The 23,688-nt window shown below is 40.7% G+C and overlaps 1 protein-coding gene across 1 annotated transcript; it reads left to right on the plus strand.

The window, feature by feature from the left end:
- The first annotated feature begins 1,252 nt into the window (after nucleotides 1-1,252).
- On the plus strand, nucleotides 1,253-12,648 carry IL10RB (interleukin 10 receptor subunit beta). The gene is made up of 7 exons (XM_009283071.2): nucleotides 1,253-1,274; nucleotides 1,567-1,690; nucleotides 3,002-3,171; nucleotides 5,372-5,538; nucleotides 7,700-7,850; nucleotides 9,398-9,555; nucleotides 11,886-12,648. The coding sequence occupies exons 1-7, from the start codon at nucleotides 1,253-1,255 to the stop codon at nucleotides 12,096-12,098; spliced, it is 1,005 nt and encodes a 334-aa protein (XP_009281346.1). The 3' UTR covers nucleotides 12,099-12,648.
- Nucleotides 12,649-23,688: the final 11,040 nt, after the last annotated feature.

Here is a 23,688-nt window from a genome sequence, read left to right on the forward strand (position 1 = left end):
AGCCTCGTTGCCCTTCTCTGGACACGCTCCAGCACCTCAACGTCCTTCTTGTAGTGAGGGGCCCAAAACTGAACACAGTATTCGAGGTGCGGCCTCACCAGTGCCGAGTACAGGGGCAAGATCACTTCCCTACTCCTGTTGGCCACACTCTTTCTGATACAGGCCAGGACTAGATGACCTTTAGAGGTCCCTTCCAATCCAAACTATTTTATGATTCTATGATTCTCTGAGTGCCCGAAGCGGATACCGGTGAGGGCACGTATGCACAGGGATGGCATCTCTCAAGGAGGTCTGGGTGCAGGGGAGCAAGCAACTTCTGCTGTCATGATGTGAAGTGCGTTTGAGTTGATTTGTTGGGTGCGAGGGTAACATTGTGGGAATTGAGTCCTGAGTGCCCGAAGCGGGTACCAGTGAGGGCACGTATGCACAGGGATGGCATCTCTCAAGGAGGTCTGGGTGCAGGGGAGCAAGCAACTTCTGCTGTCATGATGTGAAGTGCGTTTGAGTTGATTTGTTGGGTGCGAGGGTAACATTGTGGGAATTGAGTCTGTGAAATAGTTTTTATTTAATCAGGGTGTAGATTTAAAACTCTTGTCTGCTAAAGGTGGGTAACTGACACGTTCATTTCATGTGTTTATGCATCAACTATAGACATATAAAATAGGTTATTTATCTTAGAACATACGTCATTAGGTTTTACTCCTGTGACATTTAAGCACTAATCTGATCTGACAGGGTTTGTTTGCATTGATCACTTGTGTTGCAATAACAGGCCAAAATTCTATTTTACTTTCAATACCAACAATTATTTTAAAATAATTAAATCATAATAGTAATGGACTGTTCATCAATACTACTTTAGGGTTTCCTTTATTCGGTTTCAATAAAGCAAAACGACCGTGTTTTCATCGCTTGTGAAGAGTGCCAATTAATGATACGTTTATCTGTGTGGTATATTTAATAGCTCTCTTGCCTTCGAAGGTATTTCTTGTTTATCTCTGTTTTTCAAAAGCGTGGCTTAATAACAGAATGAGTAAAGCATTTTAAATGGCAATGTTAATCCACGCAGTGATGGTATAAACATGCTTACGGTGGATTTTTTTAGAATTATTTCAGTCTTATACCCAGGTCTATGTAGAAAGACTGTTCGTGTTCCTCTTCAGAAAAAAAAACCCACAACAAATCAATCCACACACCCATGTTATTTCCATAGTGCTACTGGAGCACTAATTAGAAAAACTTGATTTTGACAATGTCGGTGAGAGTTCGTGCACGTAGCCTGATGGGCCCTAAGTCTTAGGCAGTAACAAGTCAGTCATGCTTAAGAAATGATGATATCATAAAGGCCGTACTTACTGGAAATAATTGGTGCTGGCTAATTTGTTTTTGTTGCATAAGCTCAGGAGGAACGATAGGCATCAGGATTTAAATTAATTATATTAAAGGCTGTTTTAAAAAAAGCGTCTGAGGCAAGGAAGAGAAAGAAGGCTGTATTTAAGTTGTGGATGACAAGTCGCTGGAGAAACACATACTAAAATGTTTGTTTGTTTTTGATTGCTCCCACAGTATCTGGAATAGTGCCAAAACCCCAAAACGCAAGAATTATTTCAGTTAATTTTCGTAGCATTTTACAGTGGGATGCACCCAGGTTTCACAATGGGAACATAAGTTACACTGTCCAATCTAACAGGTAAGTCTGGGGGAGCTGTGCTTTCTTTAATTCACGTTTTATAGCTGCGTGTGTTTGTGATGTGTTTCCTTTTTCATAGGAAGATCAGTAGCTGTCCCTTTCCTTTAGCTTGTGAGAGGCTTATCTTCTGAGCTAAATAACAGGGCGGAGGCATTTTCCACACATTTCATGCCCAAGGCAGCTCTGTACGTACTTTTTTTGGAACCAGAAACACATTTTAACGCCTGTCATTAGCTGCGTGCGTGGTTTTTCTCTATCATGTAGCTGGTACCTGCGATTCAAGAGACTTAGTCCCGCTGAGCGTTAGGACCTTGCCTGATCTTTCACTCCAGCAGCATTTTGTGCTCTGCCACCAACGCGGCCAGCTTGCCTGCGCCCTTAGTGGAAATGCCCGATGAACTGCAGGCTGGTGGCTCGTCCGTTCAGAGCCTTAAACTTAGGACGCATTTTCTGAGGTCTCCTTTTGTCGGTTTTGGTGGGTTGATTTAGCTTTCATTGGGTTTTGCCACTGTGTCCTTCCGAGCTGGTCTTTCCCGTTGGGAAAAGTGGTCCGTGCGGCTGTACCGAGGAAGGCGGCCGCTTCCCCAGCCCAGCGGTGGGCTCCCTGCCTGCCTCCGTGCCTGACAAGGAAACCATGTGATGGGCCAGAGGTCTCGCGTTCCCGCTGAAGGTCGAATTCTTTGGCCAAGACAGGGAAGGATGTAAAGCGGAGACGATGGCCCCCACAGGCGGGCGCCTGCTGAGGAGAAATCCCCAAACTGAGGGTATGGGCCATCTTAGTCAAAAGAAGATTTTTCTGGGTTCTGGTAGCAATTACCTGTTGATCGCTACGTTCCTAGCTGGGCTTTTGGTGCAAACCAGAAAGAATATCATTTATTATACGGTTCCCAGTCAGTTCTCAGGCTCTATTTTCTCTGGCTTTTCCTTATATGCATATCGTAAAGACAGTCCTGCACAAAGTCCGACTTAGCAAAGCCGTGCATAGCGATATTGTCTTAATATTTGCAGACTTGTCTGATAACTACCATCTGTTGGATGGAGTTTTGTAACCACTGTCAAGAAAAGGGCATCTATTTACTGAATCGTAATTTTAATCTCGAACTTCATCACAGATTTACAGATGCATATAAAATACTTAATGTGTATGTACACACCAGTAATAATGTTTCTTATACACTGGATTTTTCTTGTTCATGAGTCATAATTGATTGTTTTAACAGAGATGTGCCTCTTTTCCAGTTAATTGAGAGGAAAGACATTTAGTCAGTTATAATTTACCCATCATATACGTTTTGTTTCTCTTCCATACAGCATCAATTTCCCTGGAGAGACATATGAAAACGTGAGCACAAACTTGAGACTCACAGAGTGTGACATCTCTTCTCTGTCTGTGTATGGAGACTACAATTTACAGGTCAGAGCCGAGTCAGAAGATAACCATTCAGACTGGGCGACCGTCAGATTTAAGCCAATGGATGACAGTAAGCCTTTTTCTAACCTTCCACAAAAAATATTGTCTGCTATTAATGTACCTTTACCATTTGCCTCCATAAGAAAAGCTGCAGCATGCAGATCGCTTAAATTTAATTACATTGAACTATAAAATCTTAGTTGTAACACTTCCATTATTTGAAGGCAGAAGTTGCTGTCAGGAAGCATAGTAGGTTCATTATTATAGTAGATGTTAGTACTGGTACTTGAAATACCTTTTGAGGAGGTTTTAAAAAAATTTATTTTTTTCCCTTAAAATAAGGCTTCGTTTATATTTCTTAGCCAGGGAGAGCTTTTCTTCAAGGATTCAGACTTCCTGTATATCTAAATAAGTTCAATTACTTTCTCCTTCATTGCTATGTCAGGCAAAAAGCTTTCTTTTTATTTTTTTAATTAAAAAAAATTCACAGCGAAAGATGAATTTTTACTCAGAAATCTTCATTTGCCATTCTCTTAGTGAGGCTTTACAGTCTTTTGTGAGCGATGATTTAGACATTGCCTTGCATTAGAGTGCACAACAGAGATGTTAATCATGTTGCTGTCACCTGAGCTTGGGAACGAGGGAGTGGTTTTTACCAATAGGCGTCCTTTATTTGTACATTCTTACGCCACTCATAAGCAAAAGTGAAATTATTTTAGATTACGAAGTTATTGTTACCCAAGCCTTTTTTCTCCTCACAGCTGTTAATACAAAACCATGCAGGAAGCTTCTGTTACACCTCATCTTTCAGAAAAACTTTTAAAAATCCTTTTCTCGTTCAGCCTTCATTTGCTTGAATTTCATCATTCTGTTCCTTGGATTTCAGAGTGTAATTTCACAGTTTACAGCCTTGTTTTCCAAAAGGCTTTTATTGGTTATCTCTCTCCAAAAGCATAATGTTGATATAATTTGATCTGCCTAGAACAGAAGCACTGAAACATAGCTCAGAAAAAAAAAATACAACGTTGCAAGTATAAATTACAGCCAAAAGAAAGTGTAATACAAAAAGTATGGATGGATTTTCAGAGCCGAGAGCAAACGTGTAAATCATTAACAGAGTTGTAGTTTGACGTAGTGTTTGAAAGAGCGTGCGTGTGGCCTTCAGAGCAGGCTTGGCTTTGGAAAGGCAGCTTATTCTTGAAATGGGGAAAGCTGGATACAAAACTACCTGGAAAGAAAGACCTGGGAGTAGTGGCCAACGGACCAAATCTCTGAGGAGGACATGAGGATTTTTAATGTTGTCATAGCTGGCCTGAGCAGGGCATCATGATAAAAATATCTGATATTCCTTTCTGTGTTATTATTTCTGCTAGTGCTTTTGTAAGAAATTCCACACTGTATTGTAGGAATAGCCTGAGAAAACCAGAGTAACCGAGACCCTTGTCACGTTATTTTTTGCAAGTTCAGCAACATATTCATGAGCATTACATGAATGCATGGTCCAGCAAGTAGATCTTTTTTTTTTAAATTAAAGAAAGACATATTTCTAGAGGAATGCAAAACTGTCTGTATATTGAGCTCTTCCTTTCTTAGACACTTGATAGCGTGGCTGTAGCCAGGCAGAACTTGAGTAGAGGCAGCCAAGGCAGAGTTGTTTGTTGGCATTACAGGAGACTTTAATGGAGAGCTCATTGCAGACACAACGTAGTTGGTAACTAAGCTACTCAGGAATTAATTTAGGTAGTGGCACAAAAACATAATAAGGACCAGCCATTTTCAAAATACGAGAATATAATATTCAGCCTAAGGAGCTCAATCTTCAAGACATGCAGAAATAATTCAAATGTTTCAGTTTTTCAAAGTGATCACAATGAAAGAAACATTAAATCACTTCACTAGAGGGTCTCCTCAGAAAAGACAGATGTTGCAACAGCTTGGCCCAGAAAGAGAAGTGAGTGATAACCTATAGAAATAGTCCTTCCTCTCTCAGGAGCCACCACAGCTGGCAAAAGAGAACTGAGTTAATTTAGCTATGGGAAATGTAGTCTGCAAAAATATCTGTTATTTAACTGCAAAAATAAATCCCTTTCAAGATCAGTTCTATAAGGAAAGGATTTATTTATGCCTGACCCGTGAAAGGAAATTACTTTCTTCTAATAGGAAAAATCATTTGAAGCGTGAATCGTCACAGGTCGTGTGAAAATGTCAAATTGAAAACAATGTGAAACTGAATTCCTTTCTTTCTTCTCTTCCACCATTCTAATGTATAGCAGTCGTTGGGCCGCCTGATGTAAAAGTGAAGTCTGAGTCTGGGTCCCTGCATGTGGATTTCATAGGCCCTTTTGCTGAACACGAACATGACAAGTGGCCTCTAAAGCAATATTACGGCTCGTGGAATTACAGAATACTGTACTGGAAGAAAGGCAGCAATACAGAGGTAACTTCTGCTTCCTGCATCTTGTGACTCCATGACTTTGACATATGCTTTTCTTGGTAAAATACCGCACTGATGAAGTTCCGAAAGCTAACAGTACTGAAGTAAAAATGTATCTCTACTAATTACAGTGTAATAAAGTCTAGTCACTACAACTGGTATTCAGAGCAAATGGCAGGTAGCTGTGTAGTTAAACAGTAGCATGGATATGATTTGCTCTTTCCATAATTAGAAATAACTGCTATGTTATGAGAATTTATTCCCTCAGTTTAGTGATGATTTATTTGTGGTGCAGCCTGCCCCACCAAATCTCTGTATTTCACACATACAAGGAAGGGTAAACTCAGAAGCTGTAACGTCAGCAGTATCTGTGATCATGGTGATAAGCTGACTTAGATTCAAATCTCATGTCGTTCAAGTATTTGTGCTCTTTGTGGGACTCTGGGCTTTGAATACCACCATGGCTGGGGCCTTATCTTAACTGTGGTCACCTTCACTTCTTCAATTTCTATCAGTTGTAGTTTGCTTTCTTCCTCTCGTGGACAGCCTCTTCCACAGACACACCTGTTATTCAGCTCAAAAGACTTCTCCATACAAAATGCATGGAGAAGGATCATAAATAATATATTAATTATAGGGTCATGAGTTCTATTACAGGAAAAAAGGAAGCCCTTTACCAGAAGGTATCAGTCACAGTATAATTAGTGCTTTGTACATCGGTACAATTTTCACATAATAGGACTCCACTACATATAATTCTGATTTGTATTTGTTACCCTGCAAAATTCTTTGGCATTCAATTCCAGAAAATGAAGGATCATCATTTCCCAAAAAACAGACTGGTTTTCAATTCCCAAACTGCAAGAAATGAAGGTATTTGTATCAGAAACAGTGTGGCCAGCAGGAGTAGGGAAGTGATTGTCCCCCCGCACTCGGCACTGGTGAGGCCGCACCTCAAATACTGTGTTCAGTTTTGGGCCCCTCACTACAAGAAGGACGTTGAGGTGCTGGAGCGTGTCCAGAGAAGGGCAACGAGGCTGGTGAAGGGTCTAGAGCACAAGTCTTATGAGGAGCAGCTGAGGGAACTGGGACTGTTTAGCCTGGAGAAAAGGAGGCTGAGGGGAGACCTTATTGCTCTCTACAACTCCCTGAAAGGAGGTTGTAGCGAGGTGGGTGTCGGGCTCTTCTCCCAAGTAACAAGCGATAGGACGAGAGGAAACAGCCTCAAGTTGCACCAAGGAAGGTTTAGATTGAACATGAGGAAACATTTCTTCACCGAAAGGGTTGTCGAGCACTGGAAGAGGCTGCCCAGGGGAGTGGTTGAGTCACCCTCCCTGGAGGGTATTAAAAGACGTGTAGATGTGGCGCTTAGGGACATGGTTTAGTGGTGGACTCGGAGTGTTAGGTTTATGGCTGAACTCGATGATCTTAAAGGTCTTTTCCAACCTAAAGGATTCTATGATTCTATAAATTTCCATAGGGATCAAAGAAGCAAAAGGCATAGACTGTGTAACTTCATAAGTTGTTTTTCAAGTGGATGCTTGCTTAAAATGTTGAAACCTAGCTAGAGTCTTCTCACCCCTGAGAAAGAATCTGTTACTATGTAATGGGGCATGTTGTAGGGATTCCTATACTCTGCAGGGACCATATAGTTACAGGGACATAACCAATCATGCCTCTAAACAGCAAGTTGCATCTGCTGTCAGTCACCTAATAGCTTCCACAAGCCTTTTTCTTTCTCTGTCATTTTCTTTCTTTTGTCTAGATCATCCATCCTACTTGCTCCATCTCAAATTAAATTATGTTTGTCTGTGACAGCACTCTTCGTTGATCTTATTTGGTTAGGCAATTGTTTCTCTCTGCAAGCAGATCTCATTTATCACATCTCTGTAGGCCTCTTTAGCCTAAAACTTCATTAATGCTGCTAGAAGCAGCCAGAAATTCAGTGGTGTGAGTGGTCTCGCACTCTAACCACAGGTGAAATCAATGTAGACTTATCAGTTATGTGACATAGGCAGGGCATTTCAGTCTGCCTTTAAAAGCCTCATTCATGTTGCAGCTATAACTGCTAGATTTGTGCTACTAAATGTAATTTTAATTACTTAGCTAGTCCATTCAGTGGACTTATGCTTTTCAAATTTTTTGTATTCTTCTCTGTTATTAGGTAACTCACATAGATACTAAACATAACTCTGAAATATTATCTCAGTTGGAGCCGTGGACAATATATTGTATTCAAGTGCAAGCAGTTATCCCCGAGTGGAACAAAACAGGGGAACTGAGCGGAGAGCTTTGTGAGCAGACAACCCACAACGGTAATACCTGGTGCATCGCAATGGGACACGCGCTGTAGGGAACTAGGAAGTGTGCAAAGCCATTCAAAATGAAAATCGGCGTAACGTGTAAACCTTCCAAAAATGGATGTGTTTGTTACTTTAGCATTGTTTGTTTGGTCGTTAATATGTGTGCACCTTTGGAGCGGAGGAGTTGGAAACGAAGTGAAAACTACAAGCCCTATAGCACCGATGGCATGATGCTTTACTTTGCCTCAGAGGCCTGAAAATGAGAGTTAAATGGACCATAGGCTCTTCACTGATCACGCTGTGTGCCTGAATTTCCTTTACTATTAGCTGTATTCATTATCCTGTGAAAGCCTTTGTTCCGTATATCTGTAACTGAGAAAGGAATTGGACCCTGTGTTGCAGTCTGCTTCATCTGGCGATATTGCCAGTGTCTGTCATGAGGCCAGGTCATGATGCTCTTTCTCTGTGACACACAGCAGTTATTAATCAATAGTATAAACGATTATTTTGTTTCGATGCTTTCCTTTTCATTTTGAAGGCAGTTAAGTACCAAAAGCGCTTTCCTTTCCAGCCATGCCACCTTAGCTGCTGTCTGTGGAGTCCAGCAATAACCACCACGTGGCCTGACCCTGTCGTCTTAGCAGGGAGCTTTATGTCCCTAGTTAAAAGAAAGGATAGAGTCCTAGATACTGTCTTTTTCACGGGTATAATGTGTATTTCAAGTAACTTACACCCTTGGATAACTTGTGGAAAATCAGACACCCAATTTGATGAGGAAGCCATCTAGGGGGAGGCTGGGGAAGCTACTGGGCTGACCTGTTTCTCACACGTTTTTCCACATAAAATGTTTCCTCATATATTTTTCCCACATGTATATTATCTGCATGCACTGCAGTTGAATTGCAGGTGGGTTTTGGTGGTGGTTTTGCTTGTTAGTTCGTAGCTAAAACAGTGCTTAGCAAGCGTAGGTCGGTTTAAAACATTTATACAGTGATGTATGGATACATTTTCATTCCCATTGCCTGGTGTGAAATCCCTGTGCGTGAGACAATTTTTTTAAAGGCTCAGTAGTTTAGAATTTTACAGACTTTTATCCCCTGCTGTCTTGTCTTTGCTGCCATTTTTACACATTTCTTTAAGAGAAAAGTGGAAGCCTATACTCCAGTAGTGTTATGTGTCAACTCCTACGCTCCTGAAACACCAAAGAGTGTACAATAGCTTTTTACATTATATCACCTTGTGGGTGGTTCTCTTGGTCTTTTTTCCTTTAATCATTTGCCTCGTAGTGCGTGTAGAATCACCAGTACGTGTAACTGTAAATGTCTAAATATGATGGCTTGTAAGCTTACTTTATTGAGAACTTCCTCAGCCTATTCAGACTAAAGATTTAAGAGCTAAGAGGTATTTTGCATCTGGAAACAAAGACTTATGTTTGCAGTTACAATTTTGTAATAGTTTGTGGGGTTTTTTTAAATTCCATAGAGAAAGTGATAGTTTGAAAAGAATATATTCAGAAATTAATAATCACAGTTTAATTTTTTTTTTCTTGTCCCTTGCAGGTGTAACTCCTGTGTGGATAATTGTGACCGTTCTTACAGGATCAATGTTGGTCGTTGTAATATCTGTTCCTGTTTGTTTCTTTTCCTTTTTGTATCTATATCGACTCACCAGACATGTTTTCTGCCCTTCATATATTTTCCCACAACACTTGAAAGAGGTTTGTTTTCTACCTAACACAGTTAAAATCAGACTTTTCAGCAGAACCGTCTGCCTTTCAAAGGCCCTCTGTGCCAAAACCTTTAGAGCTTCTTTTATTTTGCCTTCTTTCATTTGCATCTGATTGTTAGCCATGTGTAAAATGCAGACTATTCTGAACTTTCAGACTTTAGACCTTAAACTTTTAGTTTTAGACTGTAAGAAGCAATGCTGGTTATCTGTTGTTATATAGTGGTTGTGTATGGTAAAACTTGCTCTTCTGCCAAACACAAAAAGCCGTTCAAATAGGCATAAATGTTGAAATCTTGAACTTTGGAAAAAGCTGACAAAGGAAGGTACTTTTCAGTATGAGAAAGGTACTGGAAGTTAGTTTATTTAATATTCAATTTCTGGCATTATAAGGTCATAAATTTTGCATGAACATTACCTCAGTTTTTTCATCATGTTCTGTGGCGCTGCGTAGACATAAGTAAGAAGCAGTGAATTGAGACTTCCTTTTGAAGTATACCATTGTATAATAAACTCTGAAATACCGTCATTCTGAATTGTTCTGCACAGAATGGTCCAAAATATTTAAAAGCTGAACAACTTAAAAACTTGGCATAGACTTTTAATCCTAAAGCAACTGCCTAATTTGTAATATGAAGCTCCATATGGCTTAGAAACAGGATCTTTTCTTTTGTCTTGAAGTGAGAGAATAACAGGTGTTAACCTTCAGTTCCTCTTTTTAGATAGTGAACAACTGAGCTATCTGTCTCTACTATCTCATCTTAGACTTAAAATTGCACACTTGTTCTCCTGAAACAAAGTTCTTTCGCAAATATAATAATGACTTTTAATGTAAGTAAATAATGTAGTGAAATCTGAAAATTCAAGATGAAATGAGAGCAATGAATGTTAGCCATTCCTGTCGGGGAATACCACTGACCCTGTTACCCACATAGCAACTTAAAAAGGCTGTATCAGAATCTCCTCCAAGAAACAAGGCTATACAGAATGTTACGTACGCTAAGGTTAGCAACCTATACTCTTCTGAGTTTCTTGCAGTTTCTCTGGGTCTTTCATTTGGACTCATTTAGAGTTCTGTAGACTAAGGCTTTGCAGCTGACTTAGCAATCATCTCGTGCTTTAAGTTGAGCACATGCTCAGCACACAGTAGTTTGCTGAACCTGGAGCTCAGCTGTTGGGAAGGTAGCATTGCTCTGATCAATACAGGATATGGTCAAATTTCAATTTGCTCACAGGTTTCTCACAAGAAAGGGAGAATTTTCATTTTGTGCTAGTGGGTTATAGTGGTTAATCACAGTAATCAAAGGTTAGTCGTGCTTACCTAAAATGACATTTCTCAAAGGCAGTAGTTTCACTACATGAACATTTGAGGTTGCAGGTTACTGACAGAACATTTCAAATCACGGTTTGCTAGAAAAAGGTCTAATAGTAATAATATTAGTATTTATTTTTGTAATTACAGTGAACAGGACTCCTGATAGAGCAGCTTGTTTCTTATGTAAAATGCACTAAAGTAATAGACAGGGGTCAGGTCACAAGAACAAAATGTACTCCTCCAGCCACTACCAATAAAATGAACTGCCACTTCAGCTGCCAAAATGAGTGGTTGACATGTTATTACTGTGTTGAGTAGGTGTGCTGTTCTTGCGTTGACATTCAGAATACAGTCATGACATGCTGCGAAGTCCATGTTGATTCTTGAGGCCGGTTCCATCTTATCAGCAGAACAGGGAGTGGGAGGAAGTTGTGCTATTTCGGTACTAAAGTTAAGTCCTCTTTCTCACTGAACTGCATAGCCCCGCAAATCTCCCTCCCTCTCCTTTGCTTGACTAAATGGTTATGGTTTATGTTGACATTTAAAGCATGACTATTTGACGTCTGAGCAGGCAGCTCTCTGAGATGGCAGGAACAATTCACATCTTTTGGAGCTATTTGACAAATCTCTCTGTGAACTCCTGCACCTACAGTCAAGTCACCGTTTTTAGGTTTTCATAGAATCATTAAGGTTGGAAAAGACCTCTAAGATCATTGAGTCCAACCAAACAAAACCTAGGTATTTTATTTTTTTAAGAAAGTTTATATTCCAAAGAAGTGACTAACCCCTGGGTTATCTTCTTGCAAATAAAGGCACTTTCGACTTCCTTCCAAGCCTTGCACAGGATGTTAAAGCGAGCAGAGAGATTATTACATTGTCGCCACTCTGGGACTTCTAAGGATTGAGAAAGCCAATTGATGCGTGGAAAACAATATAAAACATATTTCTAAGCAAACAGGATGGTATGTCTGGTGCAGCCTAATTCTCGTTTCCTCTTTCCTTCACAGTTTTTGAGCAAGCCTCCCAGTGGTTTGCAGTTTTTTTCTCCACTCCCGCAAGAGGAGCATCTTTTTTATGACAAGCTAACTGTCATTTCAGAAGAATCCAAAAATCAAAGCGATGAGACAGGGGATGAGGCCAGCAAGACAACAGAGCACCTTCAGGACTCTGAAGAAGAACATTCTGATTCAAGAATAGTACCAGCTTCAGAAAAGGCCTAAATGCACTCCTCATACTTTACTCGGACCAGAAGAAAAGCAAATGGGCTGTTGAGTTTATCTTCTTCTTGCTGCATTCTTAAGACAGTAAAAAACCATATACGAAAATGTGTACAGAGACTTTTGACAGAATCATATTATTTTTTTTTGAAGTACAAGAAACTTGACTATAAATGAGGAATTAAATGATACGTAATTTTTGCCACTGTTTGTAGTGGCTCACTGTTAAGTTGTAGCAATACCTAGGACTTCATCATGACATTAATTTAAAAAGCAAATGTCATATATATATATATATATAATACTAGTTAATTTAACTTTGATGAGCTATTTATTGCAAAAGCTAATCAAAATTACATATTGTGTAAAGTTTATAAAAGAAAATCATATATTATAAAGAAAGACCTGATCTGACTTACTTTTTTTTTAATGAGAAATTGTGTGTATTTCTTAAGGATATCCCTAGTGGCATAATCTTTCTATTGAATATTTTTTTACCTGATGCAAAACTGTAAAGTTATTATGATGGTACGAACTTGGTATGAATAAACCAAACACAAATATTCAGTGTGTTTTGCACTGCAAGGTGTTACTCATACTTCATCACTAAGGATAACGGGAACGTACCAGTGCACTGCCGGATAGCCCTCTATGTTCAGGTATTGCTCAGTCCCCTGAGCCTCTGCCCTGCAGTTTCTATGGCTAATTAAATTTTGCCTACCTAATCCAGAGGCCACTGAAGTCTGTGGAAAACTTCGCAGCTAAAGTGGGAGTTAAAAGGTAGGTTCATTTTATTTATCTACTGATACATATTCTTAACTGAAAAAAAGTAAATCCAGGTTGATGTGACTCCCATGCTGCATAACACAATCTCACCTGCATAGCCCTGTTCATGCATATGAAGGTTACGTCCACACCAACATCGGGGCGTAAAGTGTGACCTTTGCACAGGTCAGACACTCGCAGGTTTTGTGAGTGATGTGAATTTTTTTGTGTGTATTATTACATCAAAACGAGAGTGAAAAATTAAATTCTGTCAGCAAAAGTAACTTGCCATGAGTGAAGTTGTGTGTAAAACATAACTTGATGTGGGAACTGCAAAATTTTTGGCTATGGTTTTAAGGTTTGTTAATTAATGTGTAAATATTCACTTCTTGGGAACTGTTGCAGGAAGAAAACATAAGGAGAACAGGCACTGATTCTTTGTACCACACAGCTATATGTAATCTGCACGTTTTTTCTGCACTTTTTAATTTTCATCATATTTTGGTTTAATGTGGAATATGGAAAAAATGGAGAAGCATTTTCATTTTGTTTTTTTTTAAGGCATTTTGTTTCACCGGTGCTTTTCTTCACCTCTCGCCAAAGCTGCTCTGTGAGTGCTGATCCTAATGAAGGCTGATGTCCTGTGTCTGATACACCCTTTCCACCGTAAAAATTCAGCTCCCTGTGTGTTCCCTATCCCTCCTTCCACAGTAGCAGCTTCTTCTGTATATTCTTTTTTTTTTTTTTTTTTTTTTTTGGCTTTCAGAAAGGCAAAAAACACATAGCATAGCTCATATGACCAATGCATGTGCTGGTTGGCTGGCCAGCTGCTGTCAGAAGAGAAGAGGGTTGAGATTTCCCTGCCTTTTCCTCGCTCTTTTAGTAGAGCTGCTTTCATCTATTCGGCAGCTGATTTTCATGGAAGAGTGGGAAGTCTATCAAATGTGGCTGAAATCAATCAGCTGGTTCAAAGGTTATGGTGAGGGCACAGATAAGGCAGTCCATGTGCTGTGCCACTTCATTACAGGTTCATTGGTTAGCCAAATTGGGGGAGAGAAAAAAAATAATCTTGGCTATTCAGAGATACAGTCTTTTTCGATTAAGCAGGAAGAATGTGTGCAAGAACATCGTCTCTGAAATTTTGAGAGGTTGGCTTCTCCCATTTACAAAGAGGAAGTGTTTCCCCTCGTGTATTTGCCAATACCAATTGTTGTACTATCACATGAGAGGAGAGGGAAAGACTCTGTTCTCAGAATTCTGCTTCCTCTTTCAACACCTCCAGACACATGGGAAAAGGAAGGATTTGTGCTGACCGCTTTGTTTGTTTAACTTTTCTTTGATGTGGAATGCAGTGTCTTTAAAGAAACAGCTGTTTTAAGTTCATGTGAGCCCATCTTTAACCTACTGTCTATATCGTTGTCAAAAAGCCTTTATATAGTGAATTCCAAAATGAAAAATATATTAAGATTCCAGCTGCACCACGACTAGCACGAAATAGGAATGAATTCCCCAACTCTGCATCTCAATAGGTCTCTAAAATTTCCAGAAAGTCCGGAGACCTGTACGATCCTAGCAAAGGTTCAACCCCCAACCATACCATGCTCCAGTTGTCTGAGGACATCAAGCTAACAGAGCTGTTAGACTACACCATTGCTAGTGTTATTCTAATGCACATAACTTGGTAAATAAAGTTAGGAGACTATATGCCACACAGAGCAGAAATGAAGGCTCCAGTGCAGAATATATTTAATAAAGATCATCCTGAAAGGGCAGAGAGACATTCTGTGAAATCCTGATTCGATTATCTGGTGCCAGAAGTCTTATTTCATGTAGAGCTAACCTTGTAGTCAGGGCATCCTCTAACACTGATGTCTGCTTGCTTGTCTGCTCTCCCTTCGGTCATATAAGCATCCAGCATGTGCATTTGTGCAGTGTAGCAAAGCATTGTTTGTATTCCGGTTTATAAAGGAATTCAAAAGTAATGTTAAATAATGATTTGACCTCGTGGAGGACTGCGATTAATGCTTCATTGCTGACTTCTCACCTCAGGTTAAATCGCTTTGCTGCATTCTCCTTATAATTCCCTCAGTTCTTAAATGAGGATTATGGTTTGCAGATACTGCAGTGATGGGAAAGACAGAAGCCCCCTAAGTAAGCAGACGGACATCGTGAGCATAACGACAGAGCAAGCAGGAGAGGGGTAAGGCCTGTAGCTAGCACGAATAGCACCTGAAAAATCTCAGCAAGGCTGTTCAACACACTGTGAGGAGGACAGGGGAAGCTGTACGTTCAGTGACCGTTAGAAGACAGATTTAGCTTGCTGAACCAGGCAAGGCATTTCTTGGATGATTCTCATTTTCTTTGCTAAATATCACTCTTCTGACCTCAGAAGAGGGTTTATGACTAAAAAGACAGTTATAAGCTGTCCTTCAGAGCTCCTACATGTGCTGCTCATTGAGACCTGACTTGTGGTAAACGTGGAGCGTGCTCACCTCCAGGCATGATCCACAGCAGTTGAAGGAACCTGCCACAGACAAACAAGGTTCTTCCTCCACACATAGAAGGAACTTTATGTAAAATTTCAGGCACATGATATGAAGTGCAAATACAGAGCAGCGCAACAAGAATGGAAAGAATTCACAGCACTATGAAAAGGGAAAGCCCGTCTCATTTTTCACTTCTGACTTCCCACCTCTAATGTATTTTGTTCACCTCATTTCATATTAACCTGACCCAAACCCAGCTAAGCCATTAACGTCTACAGCTTTTACTCACACATTGCTAAACAGCTATTCCTGGGGATTTTGGGTTTTTCCAGTGTTTTGTTGTTTAATGGGCTAAGACCCAGTAAATCGGTTACAGTTAGATAAAAGGACTAAGTGACAAGGGGTGATGTATTCAGAAACCCTAATTCTAGCCCCATAAGGCCAAACCCTCAGGCTCTCCCAAGACAGTAGCTCCTTCAGAAGGCAACTACCTGGGATCCTTCTCTGGAAGAGCATCTCTTTCCTTGATGGCTACAAAAAAAAACTAGGCTACTTTTTCCTCTTAGGCAAGGTTAGTCGACACAAATACCTCTCGGACATCTTGTACTCCTTCTTTCTGCTCTGCAGGGAAGTCAGGAATCTAGTTGTGACCGGCACTGAGGCCAGGCATGGCTAACGTCAGATACCGCAGTGCCACTTGAGAGGAATTAAAGCTGATTTTTACTTTTAAAGGTCAGCCTTTCCTAAGAGCTCCTAAAAGCAGTCCAGATTTTTTTCTTCAGACTGACCTGCAGTTTGGTTTGCTTCAGAGGTCTTCCTGTTCCAAACTGAGTCCTCACGGGATAGCATTTGTAGGTGAGAGCCCTCTTCTTCAGCCACAAAAGCCACAGCTTCACTGGGATGTGTAAAATGAGCCTGGGGACAAGGTGTAGCCTCTGGCTGTACCCAAATGGGCTGCATGTCCCCACAGGTACCCCAGGCAGTACACGGCACCTAGTGCCTCTTCAGAGAAGCAATAATTTAGAGAAGAGTTGATCTTGAGCTAAGCTTGTGGAGAGTATGATGAAAATGAATCAATAGAATAGGTGAACTTCTAACTGTGTTATGATTTAGACTTCAAAGTACGGAAGTATGCTGCTAACTTTGGCACAGCGTGCCAGGAGTTTTGGCAAAGCGATGAGTAAAACAGACTACTTTGAAGACCTGGGAGTTATTGGAAAAATATTTTAGACATGAAATGCAAAGCAGAGCAGGATGATTAAGGAATGGAGAAGTGGGGAAAACTGAGGCAGAGCTTGTGGTGAACAAAACAGATTGTAGAAGAGGGCAATAAGGTAGGACAGTAAGAGAAGGAACAGGAGTTTAGCAGGTTCTGGTCAAGGGAGTGGAGTGAGCATTTCAGGGAGAAAGGGAACACCGGAGCCCATGGCCTACCAAGGGACTAGGGATGCGATCGCCCACCAGCTCCACATTTTTCTTTTATCTCTCCATATTGGTAACTTCAGTGTCTTCCCTCCCCAGCAGGTCCTGGAGGCATCAGGGAAGGCTGGCTGGCTGCAGAGTGCAAATCCACATCTGCCGGCTGCCCGGCCAGAAAGAGTCCCGCTGAACAGCATAGCCAGAAAGACTTTCAGGAACTTCAACTCTACATCAATGACAAGCTCTTGAAAAAGCTTTTAAACAGATTCTTAACCAGAAATACAGCATAAGAATTTGTGACATTGTTCGCCATTTTTTTCTGAGGCGGGTTGGGAAATAACCATTATTACTTGGCAAAATGTAATTTTCTAGTAATCATTAGTTATTGAATAAGTGGTATGGAGTGTCTGTGCAAATCAAGGCTCCTTTCCCTGATATTGCACTGTCGTGAAAAAGAAAGGTGAAAATAGCTGTTTTACAGAAAGAACTGTGAATAATCAACAGGCTTAGCTGACTGTCTGCATGCAATAATCTGGAAGTTGCTCATTTGCACTTCCTAATATGGAGTCCTTTCTTATTTCTTCCTTACAAATTGGATTTCCTTAAGTTAATTTTGCATGCTTTCAAGAAATTATTGTAAAAGACTGAAGGCATGGAATGATAATGATATAAAAAAGACAAATGAGAAACCACTGATGAAATCTTACAGAGGAAATCCTGGCTCCAGCAGCACTGATGTGCATTTACTAACGCTAGGATTTCACCCTGGAGAAAGCACCAGACCAAAGAATCTGTTTAGTAACTTTCAGCTCTTCCATTTTCCCATCAACTCTGACATCATTTCACTCAAATATTGTCTCTCATTTCTACTCCCTTCTCTCAGCTCCTGTTGTTTACATTACACTTTTTAAAACTAGATTGCAGGGACTTTTTTATCCCATCTCTGTGAGTAGCGTAGTTACAAAGACAATGTAAATCACAACTGGAGCTTTGCACATGGGTTAGATTTTCAGACATACTGACATAATGGTACAACCAGGCTCTGAAACTCACCCTACAACTTGCTGATCATTATGCAATGTTATCTATGAAGATGAAAGTTGTAGATGTACTATAGTTAGGCATTTTGAAGATACTAGATAGGTCTCCACAGGCTGTAAAAAGACAGGTTGACAGCAGGCTTTCCACATTCTTTCAGCCTGGTTGATGCAAATTATGACACCTCGGTCCTTCAAAACCTAATGTGCTGTTCTGACCAGATGCCTGTGTTTTATTTACCTGAGTTTTCTCATGTGCTGAAAATATTCAGCTGTTTCATGGCTAAAAACATTTCTGACACACAGAATTGTATCTGTCCCAAACCCAACTTTGTTCTTGTAGATCTTAGGGTGGAGGGTCAAAAGAAAAGGGCAAGAGCTGAACCTAAGGGTCTTTCGAGAACTTCATGAGTGTGAGAATAAAATACTAATGCAGGAAATATCCTTTGAAATACACTTAATAATAAAGTCCTGTGGTGTAGCGCTACCACCTTTATCGTTCCAGCTCTGAGCCTGACCTTGCTCATTGTATCCTGCTCCTTTCCAAAAAATGATAAACTGGTGCCTGCGGTGCAGTATATCCAGAATACAGCAAAGGTGAGATCAGAAGGGTGCACAGAGCAGGCAAATGGTGTGTCATCTCAGCACCAGAATGGGAGCAGCTGTGAGAAACAAACAACTTCAGCTCTTGTCTGAGGCCTTCCGACTCTTATGGAGCAAGAGCCACTCTCACAACTCCAGAAGCCTCGCATCAAAGCAAGACCTTACTCACATTTTTCCTAAGGAGAAAGGGCACTTTGCTACAGCAACTAATAAAAAGATTAAGACTGGTGTCAGGCATTGTCCTCCTTACCTTGGAGGACTCACTTGCTCCTCTGCTGGTGGCTGAAGCCTCTAACGGGACACCTGGACCACATGGAGGAATTCTTTACCCCTTAAGAAGCTGCAGAAGAAAAGGAGGTGGGGATTGCAAGGTAGAGAAGCACCACCTGGAAGGCTTAAGTTAGCCGATGAGTTCTCATCTCAAATTGTCGGAGTTTCCCTTTGTTCAGTGTCGACGACGGAGCGGGAGTTGCGATTCCGGAGTAATGACAGATCTCAATATGAGTATGGTCATTCTCCTTTATTTACACTTATAACAGGGCTTATATAGTTACCTACTATGGACACGCGCTACCTGCAGCTTGCAGATAGGTTACAGCCTTGTGTTCACGCGCATCTATGCTCTAGCAGATTGGCCCGTTCTTTCTGATCATGCGAAATGCCTTCATGGTCTTTATCTTGTTTTTCTCCTTCCAGCTGCACATTCCTCTCTCCGTTATTTTCTGCTTAAGTGCCTTGTCATGCCAGGTGGTGCAGTGTTTGCTCATTAAAATCAAACTCAGGAATGTCCGTTAGTGAGACTCCCATTCCCACATCAAATGATAACTGTGTCCTGGACAATACCAGCAAAAGTCAGGGAGAAATTCCCACTATGGGAATGCAAAGATGCAGAAACCGATATCAGAAACCAGTGATGTAACAGTCCATCATTGGATCTTTGCCACAATAAAAGCCACAGAGCATTTGGTCAGATTGAAGTGCAAATTAGAATGAGAAGGGATATTGAAATATTTTGGAAAACTTGAACTGCTATTATGTAGCTTTCCCCGATGTGAAATACCCCAATCCCAATGAGATCAAAGTCTCAAAAGGAAATTGCTTGTAACACATGAAGGAAGAACTTGCATCACATAGATACGTACCTGTTTACACTGACAAAAGAGTTAACTTGTTAACTATAGCCTTGCTATAGTTCATGCCATGCTATTTGGAAGGGACACACACACGTGTACTTTTATGAACTGTGGTTTCATGTGAGTACAGCAGTCCAACCACACTTTGTCCAAGAAATGTAGAAATAGAGCCCAAATGTCCAAACACAGTGCTGGGAAAGAAGCAGGTGGGGTTTTTTAATATATACTTCACTTGTAATGTTTTTAGCTTCCAAAACTACGTAGAAAAACTATCACTCAGGTGCAGAATATCAATGAATGAACAAAAAATTGGTCTAATTCCTTTCAGTGAACATCAATGAACTTTGTGCACAAGGCAGAAGTGGTAGGTTGTAGTTTGACTTTAGTAAGACTTTTCATAATATCTTACAAGATACTGTCACAGACAAGTTAAGGAAGACTGGTCTAGGCAAAAGGAGACAAATATGGGGCTTATAGTGGGTCACAAACTATAAATGAGTCAATGTCTCACTGTTGTGAAAGAGGCAAATGCCATACAGAATACACAAACCGCACTATAGTCCACAAAACACGTTAAATAATCCTTCCCGCTATTTAGCACTAGTAAGGCCATGTGGAGAGCTATATCCAGTGCTGGGAAAAGTCTGGAGGAGGACAAAAACATGCTTTGTGAAGGAAGATGGTATTATGTGGTCTGGCAAAAAGTCTGATGGCAATACCATGACAATCTTCAAAAATCTGAAAGCCTTCTGAAAACAGGAAATGAACCATCTATGCTGTATGGCCGTGACAGACAGGAAAGCAGTTACAAGACTGCAACAAGACAGACATGAGGAAAAGTTTTCTAATGATAAAAAAGTATGGGGGATATTGCCTGAGAAGTGGCATATTAAAAAAAACCAAAACAAAATAACAACTAGATACAACTGATCCTGCCTTGGGGCTGTACAATGAACCACTGGACTCCCTACGGTTCTTCCTTCCTGAACCGATGTTTCTGCGCTTTTCAAACAAGATGAAATACTGTATTTGCTTCTTTTATCCTGTTCCAGAGTTGACATGAGAAGAAACAAGCAAATGATTTCTCTTTTGTCTGTCAGCCAACTGAAATAAATTCAGTGGAGCCTGCATGGCTTAGTTTCCTCCATCACGTGTGTGTTTTAGTATTGACATTGATGACCACAGGAGCACACATTGTTTTCCCTTCTGTTTGGTTGCCTGTGTACTGGAGATAGAGCTTCTCTTCTAACAGATTGTATCAACACCAGTTTCTGTTTCTTTCTTCTGTAATATCAGTGAGGAAGTTGCATCCAAACATATTTATTAGGTTACTAAATATTTCTACCAGTAATAAACTAGTAAGCTAGTTGTAGTTCATGACCTAGACCACAAAATGGTTACGGTGAAGTGTGTTTTACATAAATAACTTGCCATAAAAATGTTTCCCTATAAACTGTCTGAGCACAAGATAACAAATTATCATAGAATAAATCTGACTCGGGGTCAGAAATGCCCTGCAACAATATATCCCCCTAAGCATCATGTTATATCCATGCATTTATCTTCTACAGGCTCAACCATAATGCATCACTGATTTCAGTAATAGCCCACTCTTGACATGCAGCATGGATTTTTTTTTTTCTGGCAAGGCTTTCATAGCTGAGCAGACTTTATCATGATCAGCTCTGCCTTATAGATGGTTTTAACCAAACTCATCATTTTAGTATCACAGTACCCTATATCTTGCAAGAATACATTTTGCATAATGCCTGCAGCCAACTCCTAAGTTTAAAGTTTTCCTCCCACTAAGATTGAAAAAAAAGTACTAAGTACATCTCTCAGCTTTTAGCACTTCGTGACTGTGCCAGCCAAGAGCTGGCAGTCACATACTCTCAGCCACCAAAATCTTCAGTTGTCCAAAGCCTTTCTCTCATCACGTATCAAATGCTGCCACCAGAGCCCATAGCCTTGGTCTCCCTACCTTGGTTTCAAGAGTGTGTGGGTGTACGGGAAGCTGAAAGAGGCCGTATGAACCACTCTGATAGGAGCAGCCTGCTCCTACCCACCCTTCTTCCTGCTGTTGCTCAGATCTCTGCAGCCACAGGCTGCAGGCACAGAAGCAGCATGCTTCTTATAGGTGTCTAAGTGTTCCTGTAAGTGTGTGTGCGTCAGAAAATACAACGCTTCCAGGAAACAATGGACCTTGTGTGCATATGTTGTACATATGGTCTGCACATGTACAGCAAATCCAGCACTCCTGGGAAGGGATGGAGCGACCCTTGTGGGACAAGTCTGCTGCTTACACGCAATAATGCCCATCTTACGATGGGAAAGAGCTGTCTAGTATTGGCTCTGTTTGACCCCATAAGATGCTGGGTGTCTTCCTCAGCTGGAGAAGCATAGCATCAGTGATGCACAAAGTGAAGGCCTGTTTGGTGTCAGCCATTAACACTGTGGACATAACCGTATGTCATTTAGGTTCCTTCTCAAGAAAACTGCCAACCTGGAGAGCCCTAGTTGTTGTTACGAGTGTGGCCAGTCAAGATCAATATTAGAAAATTACCAAAGAATTGTTCACAGCAGACTAACAGGAACGTAACTGCCACTGGAAAGGCTTGTCTCCTGAAAATGGCATTCCTAGTATTTAGGAGCTAATAAAAGGTTGTCATTTCACTCCATTTATCAAAGAGCACTGACAGTACAATAGCTATGCTGAATGTTGCTTTGAAATCCTCTTGTTGAGATTTCAAAGGTACTTCAGCAATACCAATATACCAACTTGTTTTTTTCACAGCTTCAGAAAAAGCATAAAAAACAGCCTTTGTATTAAAGAGCAATCAGTTTACACAAAATCACACAGGAAGTTGTGGTGAAGCTGACAATATTCACAGATTATGTCCTACTTTGTTACTTTCATCACAACGTGCTTTCTCCTCACTGATGGTCTATTGACTACATCATATGATGATCATGATAGGTATGATGGCCCACACCGAGTGGTACTTAATAGCCTATTATTCACTCAGTTCTGTTACACAATATACTTCTGCATTATATATTTATTGCATTGCATATTGATTGATCCAAATAAATTAATAATAGAAACCAGAAACTAAAATTACATTGGTTGTTTAAACACTCCATAAACTATTTTTGCTTTAAAGAAACTGTGCTAGGTACAGGCACCTGTAGCATACTAGATAACATTAGACACCATGTGTTTCAAAGGACATGGTTATCCACAACCTCTTGTCCACAGCCTTCACTGTAATTGTATCAGCCTCTTCTCAATCATCAGTCTTTTTGATAGGACAGGTTTGCAGCTTTTACATCCCTGAGTTGGCTAATGCTACATATACATTCATTCATTCATTTACAGGAATCAATAGCATCTGCATTTCGTAAGTACAGTTAGATACTGATGGTACTGGCTTTTAACAAGCAAAACTGACATTGTGGTTACCTGTCGATGACCACCTCAGAAAAGGAAATCATTGAAAGGTTATCATATAAAAGAAGTTGATGCAAACCATAGAAATACTCTGTCTGGATCAAATTTTGCCATCTTAGATGGTATGAGTGATTTGACTGCCTCATGGACTTGAGAAGGATCCCTGCACTTATAACCCAAAACAAAGTTAATTGTGTTGATTTTTGTATCTTGCCCTATAGCAATCCTCAAACATTTCTTAAAACCTACTAAAACTCCATTTATGCGTGTCTTCATCGGTGTCCCAGGAGAGCCTAGGCTTAGTAGACATGCTGAGAGTATGTGTAGCACCTCATAGCAAAAGAGGTATCAACAGCAGCTAGGAACACTTTTATCCAGAAGTATGGCTGGAAGGACTGTCATCTCCTTAAGCAACAAAAAATGTAATGTTTATAGCACCTACGATGTAGAGGGTACGGCAGATGCACCCGCCCTGACAAAGACCGGGGTCATTAAGGCGGCTGCGTCCTCACTTTTCGCGCCCTTGCTTTCGCGCCTTTAAGGTGGCGAGTGCTGACCGTCAGGTGCAGACCTTGGGCCAGTGATTATGGTCAGGTATACACCTCGGGCGAGGGGCAAGGAGGTCGAGGCCCTCAGCCAACCAGAACCGACCACAGGTCAGCTTCGACTAGGGTATAAATGGAGCCCCGCCGGAGGGCA

Source organism: Aptenodytes forsteri, unplaced genomic scaffold, assembly GCF_000699145.1.
Source record: "Aptenodytes forsteri isolate BGI_AS27 unplaced genomic scaffold, ASM69914v1 Scaffold2, whole genome shotgun sequence".
NCBI lineage: Eukaryota > Metazoa > Chordata > Aves > Sphenisciformes > Spheniscidae > Aptenodytes > Aptenodytes forsteri.